This window comes from Chinchilla lanigera, unplaced genomic scaffold (assembly GCF_000276665.1).
Source record: "Chinchilla lanigera isolate Chin_1 unplaced genomic scaffold, ChiLan1.0 scaffold00046, whole genome shotgun sequence".
NCBI lineage: Eukaryota > Metazoa > Chordata > Mammalia > Rodentia > Chinchillidae > Chinchilla > Chinchilla lanigera.
The window spans coordinates 15,474,485-15,496,267 of NW_004955447.1; the positions used below are offsets into that span (position 1 = coordinate 15,474,485).

At 37.3% G+C, this 21,783-nt stretch overlaps 1 protein-coding gene across 12 annotated transcripts in view; it reads left to right on the forward strand.

Annotated features, from left to right (window-relative positions):
- The window catches only part of Clock (clock circadian regulator), a 143,474-nt gene that overhangs the window by 79,989 nt on the left and 41,702 nt on the right, over positions 1-21,783 (forward strand). For all 12 annotated transcript variants that reach the window (XM_013518512.1, XM_005392891.2, XM_005392887.2 and 9 more), the window contains 6 exons: positions 5,088-5,177; positions 7,637-7,696; positions 8,635-8,783; positions 11,572-11,663; positions 17,093-17,182; positions 21,636-21,756. In XM_013518512.1, the coding sequence (XP_013373966.1) occupies positions 5,131-5,177; positions 7,637-7,696; positions 8,635-8,783; positions 11,572-11,663; positions 17,093-17,182; positions 21,636-21,756 (559 nt within the window). In that variant the 5' untranslated portion in view covers positions 5,088-5,130. The remainder of the gene's footprint in view (positions 1-5,087; positions 5,178-7,636; positions 7,697-8,634; positions 8,784-11,571; positions 11,664-17,092; positions 17,183-21,635; positions 21,757-21,783) is intronic.

Here is a 21,783-nt window from a genome sequence, read left to right on the forward strand (position 1 = left end):
TTTTTTAATTCTTTATATGTTTTAGGTAGAAGTCCTTTGTCTGAGGGACAACTGTCTATAATTTTTTCCCACTCCATGGATTGTCTTTACATTCTGTTGGTAATTTCTTTTGTTGTGCAAAATCTCTTTAATATAGTGAGATCTCATTTGTTGATTCTTTGTAGTATTTCCCATGCAATCTGGGTTTTGTTCTTGAAGTCTCTGCCTATACCCGTCTTCAAGATTTCTACCTGTTTTCTCTCCCAGTAAATTTAGTGTTTCCATTTTACTATTTAGATGTTTGATCCATTTTGACTTTAGTTTAGTGCATGGTGACAGACATGGGTCTAATTTTAGTGTTTGGCTCCTTTGTCAAAGACAAGGTGGTTGAGTATGTTTGGAGTTGTGTCCGCATCTTTTGTTCTCTTCTACTGATCTTTAGGTCTGTTTTTTTGCCGATGCTATGTTGATTTCATCACCATAGCCTTGTACTTTAACTTCAGGACAGGGATTGTGATGCCACCTGCCTTACCTTAGTTGCCCAGAATTGCTTTTGTTACTCTAGGTCTCTTCTGGTTCCAAATGAACTTTAGGAATGTTTTCTCTAATGCTGGGAGGTGTTAAATCTGTATAACAGTTTTGGGATTAGGGCCATTTTTAGTATGTTGGTTCTTCTTATCCGTGAGCAAGGTATATCTTTCCATTTTCTGATTTCTTCTTTGATCTCCTTTTTTAGAGTACTGTAATTTTTGATGTATAGATCTTTTACTTCCTTTGTTAGATTGATTCCTAAGTGTTTCATGTTTTTGATGCTATTATGAAAGGTAACCACTTTTCCTAATTTCTCTCTCAGTGAGTTTGTTGTTTGTGTGCTTTGCTTCATCTTGCAGCTGTTTGATCTGTTTTTCATGGTCCCTTGCTATGTTTAAGGTATCTTTCTTTCAGTTGTCACACTTTTGTTCCACTCTTCCAGATCTGATGTTTTACCTTCACTGTCGTTCAGTCTGTGGTGTATATCATCAGTGGAACTTTAATTTCCTTGGTCTCTGTTTGGGTCTGTTTCATGGCTTCCATCTGTTTCCTACAGTAGTGGGCATTCATGGTTTCCATCAGTTTCCTAAAGTCTTGTTTTTGTTTTTTTTTACCTATGTCTAGATTTATAGGGTGCATTTTTCATTTTGATCTTTTTTTTTACCTGAGAGATTATTTTTTTCTATAACCATATCCATTTGTTTTTTCACTTCTGCTGCTATGATTTCAATTAAGTTCCAGTTTGTGGCATTTTACTTCTTCTGTCTCATTGTGCTCTCACTTCTCCTGGGTGGGCTGGAGGTCTGGGGTTGCAGTTTTACTTCTGTGTCTTGTCCCTTTATTTTATTTTGTTTTATATTCTGTGTTGGTGCTTATAGAGTTCTTTCGATAGATGGCTTTGTCACTAGTATCGCTGCTTCCTTAGGAAATGTCTGTTCCCCAGAGATGTCTTTTAGGTGTAGGTGGGTCTTCATCTTTGTGTCTATCCCAAGAACCTACCTTCCCAGTTTATTAAGGGTAACAGTTGCTGTTTGGCTTAGTGCTCCATCCTTTGTTGCCTGGACTATTGTGGAAGTTGTCACCCCAGACAGTCAGTGTTGCCATATGAGGGAGAAAAACTGATTACAACCTGTATGATATCCTGGCTAAAGTAGTGCAGTTAACAATAACAGTAGCATCAAGCACAGCCTAGCATCTGACCAGCTGTGGTAACTATTAGTTTGGTACCTCTGACCATTGGAGAAGCTCTACAGTTCTATAACCCTGGCCAACATATACCAGGAACTTGTATGCAGTGAGTTTCCCCTTGGAAGATTGATTTTACTGCTGGCTCTGAGGGGCCCCTCAGGTAACAGTGTCTTCCATGCTGGGCTGGGCTTCCCAGCCCTTAAAAAAATTTTGCTTTTGAAGGCTGATTGCAAGTTTGAGGCCACCCTGGGCAACTTAGTGAGACCGTGTCAGTTTTGAGACAGAGTCTAGCCAAGTTGCCCAGGGTGGCCTCTAACTTGCCGTCCTCTTGTCTCGGCTTTCTGAGTAGATTGAATCACAGGCATATGGTACCATGTCACACGTAAAGCTAGTTTTAAACTGGTGTTCCATAAAAGTTTCATGCCGTCATTGTCCACTGTTGTCATAGCAGAGTAATGGCATCTATGCTTACTTGGTAAGTAAAGCACTGAATGACCTTGAGCTCAAGTGGGTTATGTAAAGGAGCATTTGATTCCTAGCCATAACTGGATCATTTATAATTGGTGAACTTTGGATTTCAGTAATTGTAACTGAGCCTTTCAGAGACATAGTATTGTATATCATTTTCATCTATTAATGTAAGTTTTTAAAATTTAATAATAAAGTATTCTGCATTAGTAGATTATATAGACATTACTGTTCAGCTTGTGTAGGAACATAGCATGGCATCTAAAACTGACTCATTCTTAGATTCTGTAGCATGGGCAGGTGTGACTGTAGCTGGTGCTTCTTAGTCCCAAAAGTGTTTTGGCTATTCTTTTTTTTTTCCACATTGTTTTGTTAATTTGATACTTTTAGGGAAGTTTGCTCTGAGGGTGCTCTGTCTGACCTACAGTATTTCATGTCTTTTACCTTTCCCTTAAGTAAAGCATGTCAGATAATTGACTGGAAAAGTGGATAAAAGATCTGGAAATGGACTGTGATAGCCTGAAGCTCTTCTTGTAGATGGAAAAAGTAATTTTTGAACTATTGTGTAATAGCAAACCACCCTAACAAAGAATCAGTCTACATCTCTTAAACCATTGGATTTACTCTCCTTACGGTCAATAAGGCCTTTCCGATATGGTATAGGACTTAGTTCTTGGGGCAGAGACTCTTAGTCACTTTGTCATTGCTGGGACAAAATATCCAACTCACGATTTTTAAAGTAGGAAAGGTTTATTTTGGATTATGTTTTTGAAGGTTTTTGTCCATACAAAGTCAGCTGGTACCAAGGCAGAAACAGCATGGTAGAAGGGCCTAACCAGAAGGAGGTCACTCCTCCCATGGCAGCCAAGGAAACAGAGAGAGAGAGAGAGAGAGAGAGAAAGAGAGAGAGAGAAGGCAGTCTGGGGAAGGAGATACAAACTTTCATCTGACTCCCCTCTACTCCCCTTTCTCGCTAGGCCCCACCTCCTGGCAGCACACAGTCAGGTATGAATGCGTCAGTGGATGAGCACCCACTGGTCAGCACCCCATTTACCTTCCAAAGCCCCACTTTGGAACACATGGTTGGAGCGGGTATTTTCAGTCTAAACATAAGGGGAAGTGTTTTGTGGTAGTTTGTCCGACTTTCTACCTTTTGAAAATTAGACATGCACATGGATAGCTTATATGCTTATATTAGCTCACATCTGGCCTGTTAACTTTAAACTGAAATTGTTCTTTTTTAATTCATGTGATCTGGCTCTGTTACCTTTGTACCATTGTTTGTTAGTTTGTTTGTACTTAACAATGCGACCAACCTATGTTATTATCGTATTTCTTTTGTACCAGAGAAGTACACTTAGGTGATCCTTAAATTTTTGTGTAGTTCTAAACTTCTGTAGTGGTATGTTCCACCTGCTGTTACCACAGACACTTAAGTGACAATATTTTTTCATTGGGTTAGTCCTTTTAATGCTTACCTTTGACTCACCTGATCATTTTAAGAATTCTTAGTCCTTTACAGTGCCATATCTGCAGCCATAACTGCGTAGATGAGTTTATACTTCCTCTTGCAAAGGTTATTCTCTTTTTATTCTCGTTTCCTTTGTCTCTCTAATCTTCAGTCTTACAATCTTCAGTCTTCCCTAGCTTAGAGTTACATAGTAATTTACATTATTTTCTAAATTTTAAATCCAAAATTGTTAGGATGTTTACCAGAATCAAGGTGATCATTCAGCATTTAATTCATGATTATAGAGCATAAGAATCTTGTGTAGGTAAAATCTGCCTTATACTTGCAGAAAGACGATGTATAATTTAGAGAGACAGAGTTGAGGCTTATGACTGTGTTTGGAAGCAGTGACTTCAATTGCTTCAGCACATAAAGGTAGTAAGGTTATTCTCCATTTGACTTGTCCTTAATTCTCTGCCACTCCTGTTCTCACTTTATGCTCTGAGAGTTAAAACTTTAAATTGTAATGCCTAATATTTCTATAAGGAAAATGCTAAGCCTTTTGAGTTTCCCAAATGTGGCATTGTCTCATCTTGTAAAGACCTGCGCCTTTGCAAATTCTCATTCTCTTTGGCTTAGAATTCCTTGAACTGTTCACTCTGACATCACATGGAGATCTATGAAAATATAGATTCTGGTTCAGTAGACTTGTGGCGGAGCCCACAGTCTGCCACTTAATAAGTTCTCAGGGTGCTGATGATTTGTAGATCGTATTGTCAGGAACAAGAATTTGACTTTCAGGCAGACTCAGCATCATGCTGAGCATTTCCTTACTTTCTCCTCTTAATCCCCGTGAGTTCACCTAATTGTTTTTTCCCAGTAATGTCATTATACAATATATAACTTTCTTACACTTTTTGTTATAATTGTTTATTGATTACGTCTTTGCTCATTGGAAATTTTTGTATACAGAGACTGTCTTTCATCCTGGTATAGCAAAAGCCTACCATACTGCTTAGCAGAAAATAGGGTTTTAACAGATGTTGTCAGTTAGGTGGGGTTTTTTTGTTTTGTTTTGTTTTCTTTTCTTTTTTTGTTTTTTCTCCGGTACCGGGAACCGAACTCACGACCTTGCACTTGCCAGGCAGGCGCTTTGCCGCTGAGCTAAATCCCCAGCTCAGTTAGGTGGTTTTTTACAGCCTGTTTACAGTTACATAATCAAATATATTTAGTGAATATTGAGTGGCCTTTTCATTTTAATTTTAGTAAAAAGAAAGGCAGTTATGAATCTGAATTAATCCCCCTTAGTCCTCTTTAGAAGGTTTAAAAAAAAAAATCTGAAATGTGTCCTACCTGAAGGTGGGCTTTAAAGTAATGTTCAGTCTCTATGATACATACAGTATTTCTCAAGATAACTTTGTAGAAGTTAGTTTTTAAGAAAAATAATCACTATTTTTTTTTTTCACCCAAGGAGAAGTACCAATGTCTACCACAAGACGAAAACGTATTATGTTATGCTGTTTACCGTAAGCTGTAGTAAAATGAGCTCGATTGTTGACAGGTATGTTTTTAGAGACTAAAAATTTTTTAATTATGTAGAATTATTTGAAAATTTACTATTAGAATAATGGTCCACATCAGATTGGTAGGATTTTTTTATTTAAACATAATTACTATTCAGTTTCTGTATTGAACAAACATGATATAATAATAATGTACCTCAATATTTTCTAGAACCAAAGTTAATAATATGTATCCTATATTTTAAGTGAATATTGAATCACAGTTTTTAGTCATTTGATTAAAAGCTGCTTGGCATGAAATAATCACAGTTGCAGATGTTTCCCTGGCACCTCTAGAGTCTTTTGGTGCTAAGTCCATCCCTTCAGGAATCTTAGTATTTGTGCCTGATAAGATGCAACTAAAATTAGGATCACTAGTTGAGTTTTAATGCTTGAACCTCACTCTTGTGAAAAGGATAAACTCGATTTCTTAACGTCTAAGACTTGGTTTGTTTGTTTTTTTTATTATAACATCTCTAAAATTTGATAAGCCTAAACAATTGATCGGTTATTTAATTGGTAGCATTGTTTTTCCTTTCTTAGGGGCACAAAAATAATAAAATTATGTCTTAAATTTGATGAAATATAGTAATGTCACTATAATATTACTAAAGTAATATTACTTTATTTTAAATACTGTGACAGTTAAAGCACAAAATATTTTTGTATTTCTAACTGCAGAGTCCATAACATTTTTTTTTTTTTTTTGGTGGTACTGGGGACTGTACTAAGGGATTTGGGTGTGCTAGGCAAGCACTCTACCGCTGAGCTACATCCCCAGCCCTTAATCCATAAGATTTTACAGGGAGATTAAGTAATATGTTGAAGGTCACATAGCTGGTAAGTGATATGCTGGAATTTTAACTTGTGTTGGTTTGTTTGACACTAAAGTTAAAGTGCCTTTAGTATACTATACCATATGATTTGTCCATACAAAAAAATTTTAAGAATTTTGCAGGTACAGTTGCGTGCAGAAGTGGCTGTTAACTTCTGAGGGTAGCTCCCCTTCTTTTGTGTGAGCCACGTAGTGAAGATACATACCCTAGCACCAGTTGTAGTGAATCTATAGTGCACATGCTGCAGTGGGCAGTTTGTATCACTGAAAGCTCTAAGGTTCGCCATCACTGCTCTATCAGAATGTAAGACCTGAATGTCTTATACTCAAGGCAAAATGCCCCTGAGAGGCTTGCCTCATTGTGACCATAGGTTTGGACTGTGCCCTAGCTGAAGGTGGAATCTATGAGAAATCTTTCCTCAGAAAAATATTTCTTCACTGCTGTAGGGATTAAACATGATTTTGGTGTTGGCTTCTGAGTGACTGTACAGAGTATGACATCTAAAGATGACAGCTGTATGTTTGAACATAAAGCAGTGATTATTAGTATGGGTTCCTTATGTCTCTGAATATTATAAAAGGTATGGGCTTTCTCCTCACAAAAAATGCATATTCACACAAAGCCTTTCATAAATTTCTAGGCGTAAATGGAATTCCAAAAATCTAGTCATAGAGCTCCATGAAACAAGATTTGGAGTCTGTCTCAAGAGTGAGTCCAGCAGGCACTTCATAGGCTATTGGCCTTTGTAAGCCACAGAAAGATGTGGCTTGAGAAATGAACAGTGAGCTCATGTAAAGCTTCACAAACCATTGGAAACTATGACATATTACTGTGCCTTCACTGAAGGAGTTAGCCGCCAGCGCTGTTGATGTAATTTATTAGAATGTGCTAGCCCTGGATCGTCCCATTGCGAACCCCGTCTTCTCACTTAGATTTCCCCTCAATGTCCCGACTTCAACAAGTCCTTCCCTAATTGCTCAAACTAATCACTGTCATTAAAATTAACACCTTAAAAAAACGCATTGTCACGCATTTTCACATTTGTTCCTTTCTACTAGAAAAACCAAGCTGTAAGAGAGCAGCTGTAAGTCTTAGTTGCTGCTCTGTAACCACATCCAAAATAGAAGGGTTGTGTACCTGAATGCTGACATTTGTCAGCTGGATCAGTAAATGAATGACAATGTATAAACTGATGTGTTAGATTGTGATGTTAGTGAATAATTTATGGCTTTACAAATATGTCAAAAATTTGTTATGCTATTATAATTATTAAAAATAATTTCAAGCGAACAGTTTTATACAGTGGCAAATCTATTGACTTTCTACAGGTTTTCACTGGTTATTAAAGGTTTGAAACAATATTTAAGCTAGTTAAGTTCTTGTTTAGCAAGTTGCATACATGTACAGCTAAGTATAAATACATGTAGAAAAGTTTTACAGTATAATTAAATATAGCTAAAATTTATTAGAAAACAGGTTAGTGGTTATTGAACTTGATTTATTCAGTCCGTTACCCTAACAGCAGTTGTACACTATAGCTAAGTAGATCCACCTGCCGCTTCAGTGTGGCTGTTGCCTGGTGAACATGCTCTTATTTTGTGTGCTTCATTTTTTTCTTTTAGAGATGACAATAGTATTTTTGATGGGTTGGTGGAAGAAGATGACAAGGACAAAGCCAAAAGGTAGTTTATATGAGATATAAAATAGTAAATAAGTGAAAATACGTAAATTAAATAGCAAATAAATAGAAAATTAATGGTTTCCAAAACTGTCTCTTGTAAGAATTTAGATAATATTAACAAAGTAAAAGAGCTTAAATGATCAGTATGCAATTTATAAGTTAAATACAGTTTTCCTCTGACCTTTTGGAAAAGCATTATACTTTGCTTAAACAAAAACAAAATTTGAAAGTCTGACTTCACAAAGCAGATAACTGGTTCATATTATAAAATGATTACCTGCTTTACAAATTGAGTTTGTCTCAAAAGCTCTTTGTTTACTGGTTACAAATTAACATAGACTAGCAATACTTCATTTAGCACATCTGTATAGAATGCTTACGATTTTTTAGTTGTGATGCCTGAATGCTTAGATGAACACTTTGGGTCCATACCTCAGGGAGGGACAGATGCAGAGTGACTGCCCTCTGTTGGAGACGATCTGGAAGTACAGAGGGTGGGGCCATGAGTAAGCCGGGGTGTAGAGAGAGTTTCGTTTTTAGATTTTTGTTTATGATTTAAAGCTGAAGTTAAATGGTGACTTTCTCCTAATTGATAGTTGTTAATTTGTATTTACACATATATACTTTTATAAAATATTTATAAGGTTATGACTTTCCAAGCCTTGGTAAATATTAGATTAAATAAAATTTGCAGTGTGCATGCAGTTTGTCTTTGCATTTTCATAAAAACATGCTTGTCAAATGCTTGATATATAAAAGCTTCTCTAGTGATAAACTGAGATTATTGCCCAAATTAACAGATACTACTGGAGATGTAGGAAATATTAATTGCTATCTATATTGGCAGCTGTACAGTGTCATGTCAAAACAACGCTGTAACAAATGATTTAATAATTAAATGAATTGTTTAAAAACTGCTTATTTAATTTTTTTCATCAGGGTATCTAGAAACAAATCTGAAAAGAAGCGTAGAGATCAGTTTAATGTTCTCATTAAAGAACTGGGATCCATGCTTCCTGGAAACGCTAGAAAGATGGACAAATCTACTGTTCTGCAGAAGAGCATTGACTTTCTACGGAAACATAAAGGTAATTTTTTTTTGTAAGACTCTCCCTTAAAGCATAATGAATTAGAATCTTGGCACAGATTCATAGAATTGAATATTTCCTCAGCTTTTTTTAAGAGAGAGAGAAACCATTTGCCTTTTTAAGAAGTTCCTTGGTGCAATCTTTGTTTCATTCAACAAACATTTATTTAGTGCCTTCTGTGTACCCTTCTGATGCAGGATTGCGTTCTTGGCCCTTACGTGCCGTAACCCAGGGAGGCAAACACATAGACAGACAGCCACAGTGCAAACGATTACAACATGAGTAGCGCTTATAAATTGTAAACTTGCAGCGGGGATGCAGAGGAAAAGAGTATGTCAGGGAAGGCTTAAAAACAGTTCGTCTCGGGGCTAGCCTGCCTGGCAAGCACAAGGTCCTGAGTTCCATTCCTGGCACCAAAAAATAGAAAAATAAAAGTAGTTCATTTCAACAGTCTTCCTTTTAGATGAAAGAAAACAGCGCTTCACACAGAGGAGAAGCCGTGCACAAATGTGGAGACTCAGGGAGCCTGTGTCTGGAGCATGCGCGTGTTGGAGAATTAGGGGTGTATTTGAAGGAAGGAAAACAGCCAGGTAATGGTAGGGCTTCACATGCCGTTTTAGAGGGTTACTTAGGTCTGTATCTAGGAAATAAGCACTTTTAGAATACTCATTCTTCGGAGAAAACGCCAAGTCAAGGGTCACGACAGTGTACAGGCAGCTAGAGGCTCAGCTCAGTAGCGGAGCGCCTCCCTGGCGGCCCCGGGCTCTGAGCTCAGTCCTTGGCGCTGGGGAGAGAGGAAACGTAAAGAGTGGGAAGTGTTTCGGTGGCAGAGATACTAGACTTAAAAATATATAAAAGGACATTTCCTTTCTCAGGTACAAATAGAAGTGCAGAACTTCTCCAGAGGTGAGGCAGTGAGAAGTGCCTCTCGGTGTCCCCTAGCTCAGAGCGTCACGTGTTACTCGTCTGCTTTATGCTCTGCTACTCTGTGAAATTTTTTTCCCACTTTAACCAGTGACATTACTTGCCCATTCCCAATAAAGCAAAAGGTTTTATCTTGCAGCTCAGCCTCATGTGCATCTCTGTGGAGCTGGAAATTTTGGTTCATCCTCCGTTGGCTTGTTTACATTAAATTGTATCGCTTCTTCCCCTTCTCAAATGAAATTACCACCTTCTTTCTTCCTGTGTTCTCTAAATGTGACATTTCTCAAGGGCTTATTCTTGTGTTTTTGGTCTCTGTCTACTATTTCCCTTGGTTAATTCATACTGTGACTTCAGCAGTTGTATCTCTATTAAACTACCAGTGCTTTATTTTCAGAGAGAAAATTTTCAGCTTTGTATTTCTAGATACTTCTTTTGCCTGTCCTCCCAAAGTCAGTACCTCTAAAACTGAACTCATTTTCATTTTGTCAAGTCACTTACCATTTTATTGACACCACTATCATTACATTTTACCTTTAGAAATATTTTCAGAAACCTCAGCACCTCTTGTTAGAAGGCACATGCCCCTAAGTCAGTGCTGTAGCATTGTAGGAGCTGAATAAATGATTGTTGAATGAATGAAATAAAATGCATATATTTCCCCCTAAAAATAGAGGGTTAATTTTTGCATTGCGTATATTAGTTTTTTCTTCAAAATTGGATATGTAAGTCTCACAAAGTAAAATTTATATTAAATAAAAGGGAAATCTTAAATACTTACTACTCTAAAATAGGCCTATGTTTAAACTTGATTGGTCTTCTGGATTTAAATCCTTTTTTCCTAAGTTTGTGTGACACTTTTTCTCTGTGTGTGACACTTTTTCTCAGTGTGTATGAGCTGAAAAACATGACTATATTCCACAACTCAGTAGCTAGACTTTTTAGTTCATATTACAGCATAGGCATTTACTGTACAAGTTTTTCAGTGACAGTTTAATATGCTGTCTTTGAATATCCGACAATAAAAAAATCAGAGTTCATACTTTTTACTGCAAAATAAAGTATGTCATCTAGAATATAGCCTAAGTCACAGATTTTTATTCTGTCTAGTTGTGATATGACTGCATTTAAAAATAGGAAAATATTTGTAACCTAAGCAATTCAGATTGCATTATTTATAAATAACTCTCTCAACTAGATTCAGGAGAATTGTATAGCAAAATAAAATAGTAATAATTCTAATAAAATGTGTACCCTGCGTCAGAGCTCCAAATTTTGGACTAGCTTCCTTTCACTAAGAACATACAGAAAGACACTAAATAAAGTTACCTTGGGCATATTACTATGAAGGCTTTGCTCAAAATCTTAATTTTGTCTCCCTGATTAATTAAACAGAAGTGCCTAAGCTTGGAAGGAAGCCTTTTGCTTGACAAAGAGCAGGCCTAAGATAGTCACTGTTGAAAGCAGATTGACCCACCTCATTGGCTGCTTTCCTCCAGGCTCACTACTTTCTCTCTCCCTATATCACCATTTGAATGGAACAGTCTTGATTTAATCTGCTTGTTCCTGCTAGTTTTTAGTCATTGTGTCTCCTAGGAAGCAGTCTCAGATTTATCAGCGTAAGAGACTATCAAATATGGAAGCTCCTTAGAAAAAAAGAAAAACAACAACAAAGATTACCTTCTTACATGACCGCAAATGTTTCCTCATATCAAGCAGCACCTGTTCTCCTGCTGTGTAAACCAATAAACTTTAGTCCCTGTCATTCTTATCTCTAACAGGAATGGACAGAGAGAAGGCAGCTTGCAGGATTTTTGTGCTCCCCCACTGGTTGGAGTATACCACTAATGTGTCGATCTGTTTACAGAAATCACTGCACAGTCAGATGCTAGTGAAATTCGACAGGACTGGAAACCTACATTCCTTAGTAATGAAGAGTTTACACAATTAATGTTAGAGGTATGTGAAGATTTGATTTTTGAAAGTTTTTTTTCCTCCAAAAAAAATCTCAGGAGCGTGATTAATTTTAGTGTAGTTTTAGCAGTATATGGGAAAGTTTTTAATTAAAATGTAAATGTAATAAGCTGTGTATGTGTTCAGTTAAAATTGATCAAACTATTGTAAGCAAATGATACTGTGTGATAAGATAGCACTGAATTTCATATTTTCAGTATTTGAACCTTTTGAGATGCTTAATAAAAGTCAGAAACTTGTATCTACTGGGTTTTCCACCTGAGACTATTCCAACTACTTCTAACAAAGAATAGAATATATTTTTAATCCTGTTAGGTATTATTAAATGTATCTATTTCAATCCATGTGAGCTGCAATAAACTGGTTAGCTTGTGGAAAACAGATTTATTTCTCACAGTTCTGAAGACTAGGAAGTCTTTTTGATCAAGGCCCCAGCAGACTTCGTGTCAGAGTTCTTGACTCCTGGTTCATGAATAGTATGGGATGATGGTATCCTTCTGTGGCAGAAAGGGCGGAAGCGCTCCCTGCGGCCTCTTTCATCAGAACACTAATCCTGTTTATGGGAGTTCCGCCCTCATGGCTCAGTCACCTCCTAAAGGCCCCACCTGCAAATATAATCACATTGGGGATTAGGTTTCAACACAAGATTTTGCAAAGGAACACTCTGTCTACAATGGGTTATTTTTTAAATGATATGTTAAGGGGCCTGGGATGTAGCTCAGCAGCACAGCACCTGCCTGGCAAGCGTGAGGTCGTGAGTTCAATTCCTGGTACCAAAAAAAAAAGAAAGATTAATAGTATATTATAATCTTCCTAAAATAAAAATAATAAATGAAATACTTAGAAAATCTAAAGAAGTGAACTATACATTGAAAGGTAGCTGTTCTTTAGAAGTTTTTTAAAAGGAAATGAGCACATGTTTTTCTGTGACCAAATTATTTTTTAAAAACAATTCAGAACATTTTTGCTTTTATTGCAGGAGTTAATATCTCATACAACCTATTAAAAAATTTACAGATTTTGAATCATTACTGCCTGCCAATTTTACTTCTGTACTTTTTCTTTCCCATGTACAACAGCACGGGTGTCATCTGTGTACACAAAGTATGCAGAATTTAGTGTCAGATTTTCATGAAAATTTATAATAGGAAATGGGTGGTTTACTTTGGAGGTAACAGGGACAAGAAAAATAAGTACATAAAAGAAAGTAGACAAGAAAAGAATATAAGAATGCAGTTAAGATGAAGCATATAGAAGTTGTTAAATGGTATATACTGGCCTCTATCTTATTTGCTTGACTTTATTATTTTAGTCTTCAAGCATCCAACTATTATGTATATAAATGATATATATGTAATGGCTGTGTCTCAGGTTATCTTTGTATGTCTACTAAGGTCGGAAGCCAGGTAGTTTTTTTGCAAGTTTAAGAGGTATTTTTCTGTTTATACTTTAAGTAGAACAGTTCACTGCTGGATAAGTAAGTGTGTATTCAGCAGAAACATTAATGAGTGTAAATTTGTTGGAGTGTATATTAAATACCTAATCTTAGACTTTAAAACCGAAATATAACTGGAGAGTTTTCATGTACTCAGTGAATCCTCACAACCGTATTAGGAAGTGCTCAGTCACTGGTATCTGTGTCAGTAATAAGCAGTGTTATGAAGTGGACGTAGTCCAAGAAGGGAATGAAGGAACAGAGGGTTGTGAAACTTGCCCAGAGTACCACAGCTTGTAAGTGGCTCTGCTGGGATCCATTACAGGCCGACTGGGCCCAGATCTCATTCCCTCAGCTACTGTGCACTCTGCCTCTTACCACAATTTTTTTCAATGATAGACATGGCAAGAAATGTGTAGCTCTGTGATGAGCTATTAGTTCTTTAAATTAGTGGTTTTTTTCCCCCGAAGTGTCTTGACATTGTCAAAAATACTTGTTTAGGTGTAAGTAATATGAAAAAGTACACACAAGCTAGTGTCTACTACAAAGAAAATAACTCATCCAATTTTTATTTTTATTGTGTAATATTCTCCTTGCAGTGGTTTAATAAGGTCATCTGTGTTAATAAAAATTTCCTACTTTTGTTGGTAAGAAAAATTTCTTATAAATTAAAAATTTGTGTAATATCTATTTTCATTTATAACTTTATGTAGCTAAGTTACCTGCTTGCTAATAAGCTAAACAGAAAAATGCTATCTTCAAATTTTTCTTCATAATGGAAATATTTTTATTAATCACCAAAGCATATATACATAAGTATCAAGGAGAAAAATGAACCAAAGATTCTAGAGATTAAGATCTTTTAAATGTCTGAAATATTTTGAAAATATAAATTAATTTTTTCATAACTGCCCTCACTGATTCCTGAAAGTGCTGCTTTTTGTGTGTGGTGCTGGGGTCAAACCCAGGGAATCGTGCGTGCAAGGCAAGAACTCTACTACTGAGCCACAGCCCCAGCCCTGATTGCATATAGTTTTAATGTCAAGTTTTTATGTTCTTTTTTAATGTCAAGTTTGTTTATTTAGTTAGTTTACAACTACTAAGTATACATTCTAACATATGTTAAGGTGAAGGGTATGTATGTGTACATGTACATTCTACGCTGAGTCCAAATATTTGCTCACGTTTGATTTTGCATGCTTAATTAAAGTCTTCCCAAATTTGCTGATTGAATATGAAAAAAAAATTGATTCACAGATAGAGCTGGTTTTGTTTGGATGAAATTCATTTGACTAGCGTGTAGCCTAGTGGTGATTTACTTGGCTAATCACTGATGAGATTACAAATAAGCAGGTTACGTACCATTCTCAGCAGAATTTCTGATGTGAGCTGTATCTTATAGTGTCAGAGCTGCTAAGAGAGGTAGAAGAGATTAGACTGTTTAGCTCAAACTTAATTTGAACTTGCAGAAGTTGCGGCTTCTCCACATAAGATAGCTAATTAATGGGAGAACTGGAACCAAGGTCTTCAAATTCACTTACAGCTTACCTGTTGGCTGTCTCCACTCTTCCACTGCCCCCACCGCCACCTTACCTCTGTTGCCTGAGGAGTTTTTCTTCCTGCTCTTGGAAGACAAGGAGAAGGCAAGGCAGTGGGAGTAGTTTGGTCTGATCAGATCTTTCTAAAGCCATCTACATGTGATGTCCTCTTCTAGTAGCTCAGAGCTCTCCAGTAATCCACACAGGATGGAGTAGTGCTGTGTGTTGGCCTCACCTTTGCTGCAGATTCACAAAGAACTTCTGTCCTTGTCCCTACAGCTTCTGTTGCAGGCTTCCCCAGACTAAAGTTACTGTGTGTCAGACATTAAATCAAGGAGTTTTATCCAATGAACCCTTTGGCTGTAGTCATAGAATGTGGGGGAGAAGGTAAGATTCATAGTCTTAGGATGAGGAGGATGTTCTCTGCCTTATTCTTTCACATCTTTCTAAATCATCCTCCTTCAGGCACTTTTAGTTTTTGGTATTAGTTTTTTTACCACCCACCTTCATGGGAAATTCTGTCCCTACATTCAGAAGGTGGATGTGCCCTCATTCAGCGTTGTCTGCGCCCTCATTCCTTTTTATGTCAAGACTTTGGCAAGGTGCTGTTAGAAACTTCTCCCCTTATTCCCTGCCTGCTTTGAAAGGGTGGGAAAGCGGGCTTGAGAACTAGCGGTGAGATTGTTTATAGAGGTCTGATTTCAGTTCTTTTCACAGAAGAGAGCTTCACTTGCTTCCTAAGGCTGTGTCTAAGGTGATACAGCCTAGCTTCACATGAGAAAAGCATAGTTTTTTCTTAACATCATTTTTGCCCTATTCAGAGTAGTAGTAAGATAGTTATTGAGGAGTACTAGCATCATACTAGTTTTTATTTTAATAATTCACAAATCGGCTTACATTCTAAAATTTGTAACCACCCGTACCCCTCAGCTAAAATTGGGTCTGTCTGAGCCATTGTAGAAGATGGGCATCTACTCAGTATGCGCTCCCTCTGCTGTCCACCACTATGGGGGTAGACAGTTTCTGCGTACTAAACAGTTACCTAGAGCTGAGAAAGATTGCTTTCACTTTCAGGACCATAACTTACATGCTGCAGTCTTTCTTACTACACGCAGATTAGATGTTTGCAACACGAGGGTGACTAAGATACACGTGGATCTACCAGAGGTTGCTGTTCTGGAAGTTCTTTAATTAAAAGAGAAATGATTGCCAGCTTTTCCCTGGACCTTCTCGTAGCCTGCACACACTTGTTGTGTTGTTGTTGCTGCTGCTGTTGTTGAATGCAGTTCCTTGATGTCTGGTCCCCTTAAAACTGCTGGCCTTTGTGCCTGCTTCCGTTCTCAAGCACATGAATTGAGTAGGTTCTGATAGCTTTTGATCATCCACTCACTCTAAACACTTTGAGTCACCTTCCTGTTGATTAACTCTTCTGAAAACCACCCAAGTCATTTCTTTTCTTGTTTCTCGTCCTATTTGACCCCACACACGGAGCCATCCTCCTTCTCACTGGCCTTGTCATGTCCGCTTCCGTCTTCCTAACAACAGCGTGTTCCGTCTTCTCCAGTTTTCTTTCTCACCATCCCCGTGTGGAGGTCGTGCTTCCAAGGATTTATTGTTGACACACTGCTTCTCTGTTAGAAGTTCTTTCTCCAGCTGTAACTTAGGTGCCTAGGATTCTCAGAAATACTTTGAAAGGTACAAAGTACAGGATTGCTTTATTATTAAGTCATGTATCCCTTGCTCCAGTATCTGTCTTGAAGACATTCATATTTTTCAGTGCTTTGTCTTTTTCCTATTGCTACTAATTTAGTTCAGGTTTTATCATCCCAAAAGCTATTGGGACTTTTCTAACTCAGTTCTTTGTTCTTTCTAAATATATTTTGCATACTTCTTCAAGACTACTCTCATTGCAGCACAGCTCCTTGCCCTGAAATCTTGCGTTGGCTTCCTGCTGTGTACAGAAAAAAGCCGTTAAGTTTTAACCTGGTATTCAGGGTCTTTGATGATTTGGTCACAGCCCAGTTTTTCAGTTTCCTTTCCTGCCACTCCCTTCACTTGATTCCTTATGTGTCTCCCTGTCCTTCAGTCATACACTTCTCTGTTAGCATGCACGAAACGGTAATACAGCAATGTGTTTGTTTGTCTGCCTAAGACATGTTCTTGGTGGTGTGTATACTTTGGAAATGTTAGCATCTTTCAGTAAGCCGTACTGTTATATATGGTTGAATTTTATAGTATACATGGCAGTAAAAACAGAGCATTAAGTCCCTGTCTTTAGAAACCAGCCACCCAGCAGGTAGCTAGGAAGTAATTTTTTAACCAGAGAGTGATCCTTTCCCCCAAGAAGCCCTTAAAGATGCCCAATCTTGTCATTTATCTTATTTCTGTCCTGTGAAATACTTTTTTCATTTCATTTAACTGACCATTATGTTTAATTTCAGGCTCTTGATGGGTTTTTTTTAGCAATTATGACAGATGGAAGTATAATATATGTGTCTGAGAGTGTAACTTCATTACTTGAACATTTACCAGTAAGTATACAAGTCCTGTAATGTCTTTGTTATTTAATGCCTGCTTTAAATCTTTTAAAGCACTAGGAAGTGAACCTTTAGTACAGTGTTGAATGATGCCTGACAAGTAGGGATGAAAACTCTCAGGTATGCCTTTGCTTTTAGCATTGCTGTATTTTTTCTGATCCACTGTGACTACCTAATATTCAGCTACCACCTGAAGAACCTCTTGCTCTTCCCTTCTTCATTCTAACGCTCACTTGTTAGTGTTTCCTTTTTAATTGGTCTCATGAAGATGCTATAACCCAGAATATCTTGAGAATAACTACATTTCCAAAAGATACTTGTTGCAGATAGGAGAACTCATACATAATTTTCTCAAAAGAATGAATTGTAATAACACTAAAAATAATTGACCCAGACTTTGAATCAATTGTAGGAAAGTGGATGCACCTTGAAACCATAGTGTTAAGTGAAATAACTCAGGCACACACTTAACTATCACTTGGTTTCTCTTATATGAGAAATACAAAGTCTAAAAATAAAGATGGAAAAGAGAATACAGACATACAGAACTTTTACAGAAGGGGAGAAGACCAAGAAGTAGATGGAAGAGAAAGGGGATTAAAAAAAGAATTAAGCCAGGCGTGGTGGTGCACGCTTGTAATCCCAGCACTCGGGAGACTGAGGCAGGAGGATCGTTGTGAGTTTGAGACCAGCCTGGGCTACAAAGTGAGCTCAAGGCCAGCCTGAACTGCAGAGTGAGACCCTGTCTCAAAAAGACCAAAAAAAGAAAACATCAAATTAAAAAAAAAAATTAAGATGTGCTATACACATGTACCAGTTCCCCATGGTGAATGTAATTGTTACATACCATAAACATGTACTAATAAAAATTTTAAAAATATTTTAAAGGATAATAAAGTAATGGTCATATTCAACTCATTTTCGGTATGACCAAAAAGACATAAAGAATTAGAAATATATTTTGTACAATTTTGAGTAGGGTGATGAATACCTGAATTGAATTTTTTTTTACTCAGCATGTATTTATTGAACATCTGTTCTATGCCAGACACTGTGCTAAGTGCTCTGCTGCAGTTGATGGTTTTAAAAATGAATTCCCGGGGGCTGGGGATTTAGCTCAGCGGCAAAAGCGCCTGCCTTGCAAGCGCAAGGTCATGAGTTCAGTTCCCGGTACCAGAGAAAAACCAAAAAAAATAAAAAATAAAAAATAAAAATAAAAAAAAAATAAAAATGAATTCTCGGGGCTGGGGATTTAGCTCAGCGGCACAGCACCTGCCTGGCAAGCGTGAGGTCGTGAGTTCGATTAGGTACTGGAAAAACAAACAAACCAAATAAATAAATAAATAAAAATGAATTCTCAGGTTTGGGAACTGTGGTATAAATATTCTTATATCATTTATAAATTATTCAAAATGCCTTCCTTTTGAAAAATTGTAACAGTGCAAAATAAACCCACAATGAGATTCTGAGAAGCAGTATCTCCTTCCTTCTGTTTATTCTCCTGGGCAACTCTTGTTAAAAACAAACTTGGGGCTGGGGATTTAGCTCAGCGGCAAAAGCGCCTGCCTGGCAAGCGCAAGGTCGTGAGTTTGGTTCCCGGTACCGGAGAAAAACCAAAAAAACAAAAACAAAAACAAAAACAAACAAACTTGTATAATAAGAAAACCAAGGGTTTAGAATCCTCTATTTGATTAAATATTGATAACAAGTAAATTGCATACTTTTAAACCATAGAAAATTGTATTGTTTTTTCTTTCAATTACATATTTGTAGAAACTATATAATTTTTTATTTAGTAGTGGTATACCAAAAACTAAAAGTGTCTTAAGGAGGATTAGAGAGATGTGAAAAGAACAAGGCAGAAAACATCCTCCTCATCTCATGCATCTTATCCTCTGCCCATGTTCTGGGACTGACGGGAAAGGGCTCATTAGTTAAAACTTATTCTTCTGAGTTATTAACTGTCTGAGCCACAATGATTGATTGTTACATGATGGCAGTAATGGCTAATTTGAAAGGGTCAGAATTTTTGTACCTTGTACCTAAGAATATAGTTGTTTAAAAATATTTTATATCCAAGTTGGGCATGGCACTGCATGCCTAATCTCAGTACTCTGAGAAACTGTGGTAAATTTGAACCCAGTCTGGCAACTTAGTAACTTAGCAAAGCCCTGTCTCAAAGCATAAAAAGGGCTTGGGATGTAGTTAAGCTGAAGGCCCTTGGTTCAAACCCTGTACTGCCCAAAAAATCCAAAAATATATCTGATGTTCTTTCAAGGGAGCCTTGAGACTCTCAAAGCAACTGTTGTTTGTAGGAGTCATTTGTTTAACTGTTTGTCTACCTAAAAAATAATTGCAGTAGTTATAAGTTACACTAAATGATAACATTAAGCTAATTAGAAATGTCACACAACTAAATCAGTAGGATTTGTATTTCCTTTACGTGAACATGATTGAGGGTAGCTGGGTACAGTGGCGCATTCCTGTAATCCTAGCGTATGAGAGGCTGAGACAGTATGATCATTGAGAGTTCAAGGCCAACCTGAACTGCATAGTGAGACCCTGTCTCAAAGAAAAGAGAAAGACAGACAGACAAGGGAAGAAGGGAAGAAGGGAGGGAAGGAAAGAAAGTGATGGAGGAAAATGAAAAGATCCAGATAGCTACCACTTGCTTTTCGTCCGTCTGGCTTTTCTCTGGGAACTGAGTAAACGTCACAGCAGCAGCAGGGCTGATCCGCCTCACGTGGAGACTTCGGGGAGGCGATGTTGCATAGAGTGACGCGGGGCAGAGCGGGAGGAGCGGTGCTGAGATTGTGCTCGTGATAGGAGCCGTGCGTATTTTCTCTCCGTGTGTAGGAAACATCCTGTAAATTTATAGCTGCAAAAGAAAGGCTTTAAGGTTGAATCATAATTTGTTGAAATAGTAGAAGAAACAGTAGTCATTCTCGATATGAAACTTTTAGTTATTTCACGTGTTTTTTATTTTTCTGTCAGTTTTTGCATTGTTATCAGTGGCTGTATTTTGGTACTTTAGTGTCAGTAAGACAACTGTTTAGCATTTCTGTTATTCATACCTAATTTTTAGTTTATTCTGGAAGCTTTCCATATTTCCAGAAGAATTCCTTGTTAAAATATTGTTACCTTGGTGTGGCTACCTCTTAAGCCATTATCAAATAACTCTCCAGTCCAAAATCAGTTGTTGTACTGATAACTGTTACATGCAAGGACCAAGGTTAATGTGCCTTGATTGGAAGGGAGGAAGAAAAAGGTGTTCATTTATGGGGCAGCAAATAACAAATGCTTTTATGGAAAAAGAGATTCTTGTAATGAGTGCTACAGGGATTTTTTCTTATTTTGGATTTTTAAGTTAAGGAAATGTTTGTTTGAGGAAATTATTTGAAAGATGAAGGATAGAGTTTTGTGAAGGTTGGGAAGGGCTATCTACTTCCTGAGGCAGAGGTTGAGGGCTGGAGAAAAGGTAGAATGAATGTGTGGCTTGTGAGTAGTGACGTACCATTCCTCACCTTCCCCATCGCAGTGGCACCCTTTCGTTGTTACTATTTTGGTGTTGAAGCAGTGGCATTGTTTGCAGATGTATAAAATAGGGGCACAGGACTGTGGAGCTGCTTTAGTTGAGTGCAGCCCTGCCTTCGTTTCCCTTGCCCTCCACTGCCCTTGAGACAGTACTTCAGCATCCCTAAGACTCCACAGAGCACTTTGGAGAGAAGTCAGGTGGAGTAGACTGGACTCAGTAGGAAGTGTGAAGTCACCAGAGTTTCATGTTACTCACAGGGACAGGAAGTACTATATAGCCATCTTCGATTCCAGGGCTGTCCTGTAGTGTAGGCATCTTGACAGCTGTCACATTGCCGCTGATTAATGAATCTTGATTAAAGCCATGTGTTATGAATTATGCTTAACATATTAGTTGCACTTTTTATACATGACTTTTTGACAGCGGTTTATAGTATAAGATAGATGCTTAGAAAGTGTGAAATAAAAATGAAAGAACATGTTAGACAGTTGAAGTGTCTCCAAAATCAAGTATCTTCTTATTTAGCCTGTTGCTAGTCTTTTGTAGTCACATATGCCCCATTGTTCAATATAGGTTTGAATAAATTTTAAGGTTGTGCCTTGTAGCCAATTAACTCTCTTAGCTCAGTTGTATTTTAAAATGTTTAAATTTGGTGAAACTCAGCTTCGCAAATAATATGTCAGGCTTTCAAGATTATATTGATCATGAATCTGGTAACACTGGTATAAGAGGCACCTTTTAACTTCTCAGTCTTGGTTTTTAAGGATGTAATCTGTAACTTGGTATGTGTTGGTTTTCATAGATGATTGAAATTTAAACGTGTGCTCCTCTGTTGTGTTAACAGTGAGTATACATTTTTTAAATGTCTCTTGAATTACTAAATTATTTTATTTTTAAAAATTTCTTTTTCAGTCTGATCTTGTGGATCAAAGTATATTTAATTTTATCCCAGAAGGGGAACATTCAGAGTTTTATAAAATACTCTCTACCCATCTGCTGGAAAGTGATTCATTAACTCCTGAATATTTAAAATGTAAGTAGTGGCTGTTAAGCAAAAATC